General features: G+C 28.4%; 1 protein-coding gene across 1 annotated transcript; it reads right to left on the bottom strand.

Moving 5' to 3' along the window:
- Positions 1-1390: 1390 nt before the first annotated feature.
- Positions 1391-2566, bottom strand: LOC103308019 (KRAB-A domain-containing protein 2-like). Its single transcript, XM_008180625.1, has 2 exons — positions 2159-2566; positions 1391-1867 (listed from the first exon to the last, which is right to left on the bottom strand). Exons 1-2 carry the CDS (start codon positions 2564-2566, stop codon positions 1391-1393), a joined length of 885 nt encoding a protein of 294 aa, XP_008178847.1.
- Between the last annotated feature and the right edge of the window lie 1534 nt (positions 2567-4100).

Below are 4100 nucleotides of genomic sequence, written 5' to 3'. Positions count from 1 at the left end.
AATTCCGCTTCTTTTTTTCCTTATGAAAAACAACGTAACTCCACTAAAAATGCCTTTAAAATGCATTATAAAATGTCGTATCGACCAATTTATTGTCAAATACTAGGGAAATACGCAGTATGTACATGCATATAGCATTTCCTAGAGAATAAAGCAGTATATCCAATGGAGATACTGCTTATTTTACTAGTATAATAATTTCTCAATGTAAATACTGCATATTTACCTAGTAATCTTATCTAAAACGGATTTGCAGTATGTCCACTTTATTTTTTAATCAGTGAATGCTCGTGTCTAGATACAGTTGTATGACAGTCATACACGCCATTTACCAAATGTTTTGGTCAAAAGCATTTATTGAGATTTGTCAGATAGACAGACCTAACCTTGGTACTAACTTCAATTATTATGTGGTTATCATTATTTTAATATTTGTATTAACTATTACTATCATATTTTATCAGTAAACACAAACTTTTATATGCATTTTTTTTTAATTTGAATAATTAAATTTACTAAGATAAACATACAAATGCAATTAACATTATTTTATTTTATTTATTAGTGTGATATTTCAATAGGTGGAATGTGCATTGTACACTAATTCAGGAAATAAATTTTAATTCATATGAATGTGTACCATCTATAATAAAAAGTTTCCTTATGGAGATACTGCATTTTAAAAGTTTATTTTTCTTTTAATACACGATAATACTAGATAAAAATGCAGTATCTCCTTAAGAATGAAAAAAAAACAAAAATAATGATCTAAGTACAAAAAAAAATATTCAAAAAATTAAGGATGCCTATCACTAATAATTCATTTTTAAAAAAAGTGGGTAAAAATAATGATTTTATGGTGAAAAACAAAGAAATCGAAAAACTCATTTTCCCAACAATTCAATTATTGGAGATACTGCTTGTTCCACTAGGAGGGCAGTATAGGTATAGGTCAGACGTCCTATATATATATGTCGTAGGCATATAGTCAAATCAGGCATTTTATTAAATGCCTAGGCATATAGTCAAAAAATTTAATGTTTATGCAATTTCACTATCCGCCTAGACATTTAGTCAAATGCCTTGTCATTTAATTAAATGACTATAGGCATTTAACTAAATGACTATTTCATGCCAGGCAAATAATAAAAAAACATTTTGTATTATTTTAAAAATTTAAATATATTTTCTATCAGTTATATTATATTATATTATATTTTTATATATAAAAAAGCTGTGTATTATTTATTAATATGAAAAACACGTAGGTATATATGAAATAATATGTTTAATTTTGTGTCATTGTGTCAACTATTACTATTGTTTTAAAAATGAAATAATAAAAAATAAATAAAAAAGTTATATTATAATTACAAGTTTTTGTTACTCATTACTTGTTGTCACATGTTGTTATTTGGTGGCATTTGCTGGAACATTTAAGATTTTTCTTAAAACATAAGCACCTATTGGTTTGACATTGCCGCTTTCCTGATTGACATTGACATTTAACAAAACCTTGACCGTTGAAAATTGATAAGTTTGCTACTGCTTCACGTATGGACACGAATTTGTCTTTTTGTATTTTGTTGTCTTCTAAACCATTATTTAACACTAGTTGAAGTTCTTCTCTTGAACACCAATTTTTTATTATACCAACTTCTGTGCCAATTTGGTAAACGCCGTTCCGAATGTCTATCACTAACCCATTTATATTTTGACTATCCAGAGGTCCTCGGTCTACTTTTGGAACACTTAGAACTATTTGATCGCCAACCTTTAGTTCTTTAAATAGTTTTTCACTATTTTCCGCCATTTTTTTAGCTGCTATTGTTTGTCGTTTGTAAGATTCAATGCGGTTAACTTTTATCTGTTTTTCATTATTACATAGCAGACAAATATTTTCAGTATCGTTAATATTATTCATAGAATAGCTGCAATTATCAGAATGAATATTTCTTTTACATATAGTACATTGGAGTTCACTACCTGATTTTTCACAAACACTGCAGATATTATTTATGTCACAATATTTTTTTTTCTTTGAAGGTATATTGTCAAAATTATGTTCTGAATTGTCTCGTAAAATATTTTCAAAATCTTCTTCACTTGATAATTTTTGAATAATTTCGGCAGGTAAGTTTGTAGAACTAAGACCTACCTTCGGTTCAGTGCCAAACAAGGCACGGTATGGCGAACGACCTAAAATTCGATGATGTGAAATGTTTTTTTGCCATTGTACAAAATAAACTCCGATTGACCACTTGGTACTTTTATTGTCTACGACCCAAGCTCGTAACATGTTTTCAACATCTTGATTTGATCTTTCTACAGATCCCTGACTCTGAGGGTGACGTGGCCGCCCATGTACTATTTTACATTCAGGCCACAATTCTGCCAATTCTTCAATTATTTTCGCTGTAAATTCTCGCCCATTATCAGACTGAAGTATTTGAGGTGCTCCTTGTTCCAAAAAAATTTTTAAAAGTTCGTGTGCAACTTCGGTAGCTCGTTTTGAAGTAAGTGGTCGAAGATATAAATATTTGGTTGCATGATCCTGATAGTTCATGACCCATTTAAAATTTCCATCGGGTGTTGATTGGAAATCAATAAGGTCAATTTGCCCTCTTGAATTAAAATCTGCCGATAATATTGGTTTTATAACGACGCCTTTACAAGGTTTTGATTTTTTTTTGTTACAAGTTGTACACAAATTAATAAATATTTGGATTGCTATTCGAGGAATATTGTATTTATTTTTTAAATTCTGCTCAACTTTATCCCTTCCACCATGACCAGTCGCTTTATGACTTTCTTCGATTTTTTCAAAATAGTTTTCATATGGTACAACATAAATAATATTTTCGGTTTTAGTTTTTGGTTTTAAAATTATATGTTTAACATTTCCTACTTCAATCAGATCATATTTACGGCATAAATAATATTGGTTTTGAGTTTTAGTTTTACCTGGATTCAATTTCGCATCATTGATTTCGTTTAGAGCTTTGTCGTAGTCTTCCTGACTCCATGACTTTTTTTTATCTTGGTTGTCGTAAATTGATTTTAATTTTTCATAAAACAATACACTGTGTGACATTATATTATATTTTAAAATACAAATAAAAACAATCAAAATTTTAAATATACAAAAAATGTCAATAGGTATACTTATGTTACAATATTACATGCAATCACGATCACACTACATACGATTTACGTAAACGTAATAGACGTACTAAACTAAATTATTGTACAATTCAATCGCATGTTCTGTATCTTTTTCCGTAACGTCATATTTTTATCGTTATAATCGTTAAGATTATAATTTGTCCCATGGTACTCAATAATCAATATAGATAAGGTTCTAATACAACCCACGTTAATTTTCCAAGGTAAAAACCAATGGAACTTTTATTTTTATTTAATAAGAATATATAGTACTCAGTACTCACTACTCGTGCTATAGACTATACTGACTATATATGCTATACAATATAACAATACTAAATAATAATTAACACACAATTAAACATATTATTTCATATACCTACGTGTTTTTCATATTAATAAATAATACACAGCTTTTTTTATATATAAAATAGCAATAAATAACTGATAGAAAATATATTTAAATTTTTAAAATAATACAAAATGTTTTTTTATTATTTGCCTGGCATGAAATAGTCATTTAGTTAAATGCCTAGTAATTTAATGAAATGACTAGGCATTTGACTAAATGTCTAGGCGGATAGTGAAATTGCATAAACATTAAATTTTTTGACTATATGCCTAGGCATTTAATAAAATGCCTGATTTGACTATATGCCTACGACATAGTCATTACACACAGTTCAACCAAATTATATGTTTTTACGCTGACATAATTTTTCCCTTCAGATATTATGTGAACAATATCATCCCTATGAATACACGACTCTACACACTATTTTTTAGGTATGATCACGTACGATCCATATTAAATTTGTTGATAATGGCTGAAACATTTAAACTATTACTGTAAAATTTAAACTTAAGTACCTATCTGCAATACATACCTGATATACAGTTGAATATTGTACGCGATCGATGCCACTTGGAGTACC

This window comes from Acyrthosiphon pisum, chromosome A1 (genome assembly GCF_005508785.2).
Source record: "Acyrthosiphon pisum isolate AL4f chromosome A1, pea_aphid_22Mar2018_4r6ur, whole genome shotgun sequence".
NCBI lineage: Eukaryota > Metazoa > Arthropoda > Insecta > Hemiptera > Aphididae > Acyrthosiphon > Acyrthosiphon pisum.
This window is presented reverse-complemented; position numbering and strand designations above follow the sequence as displayed.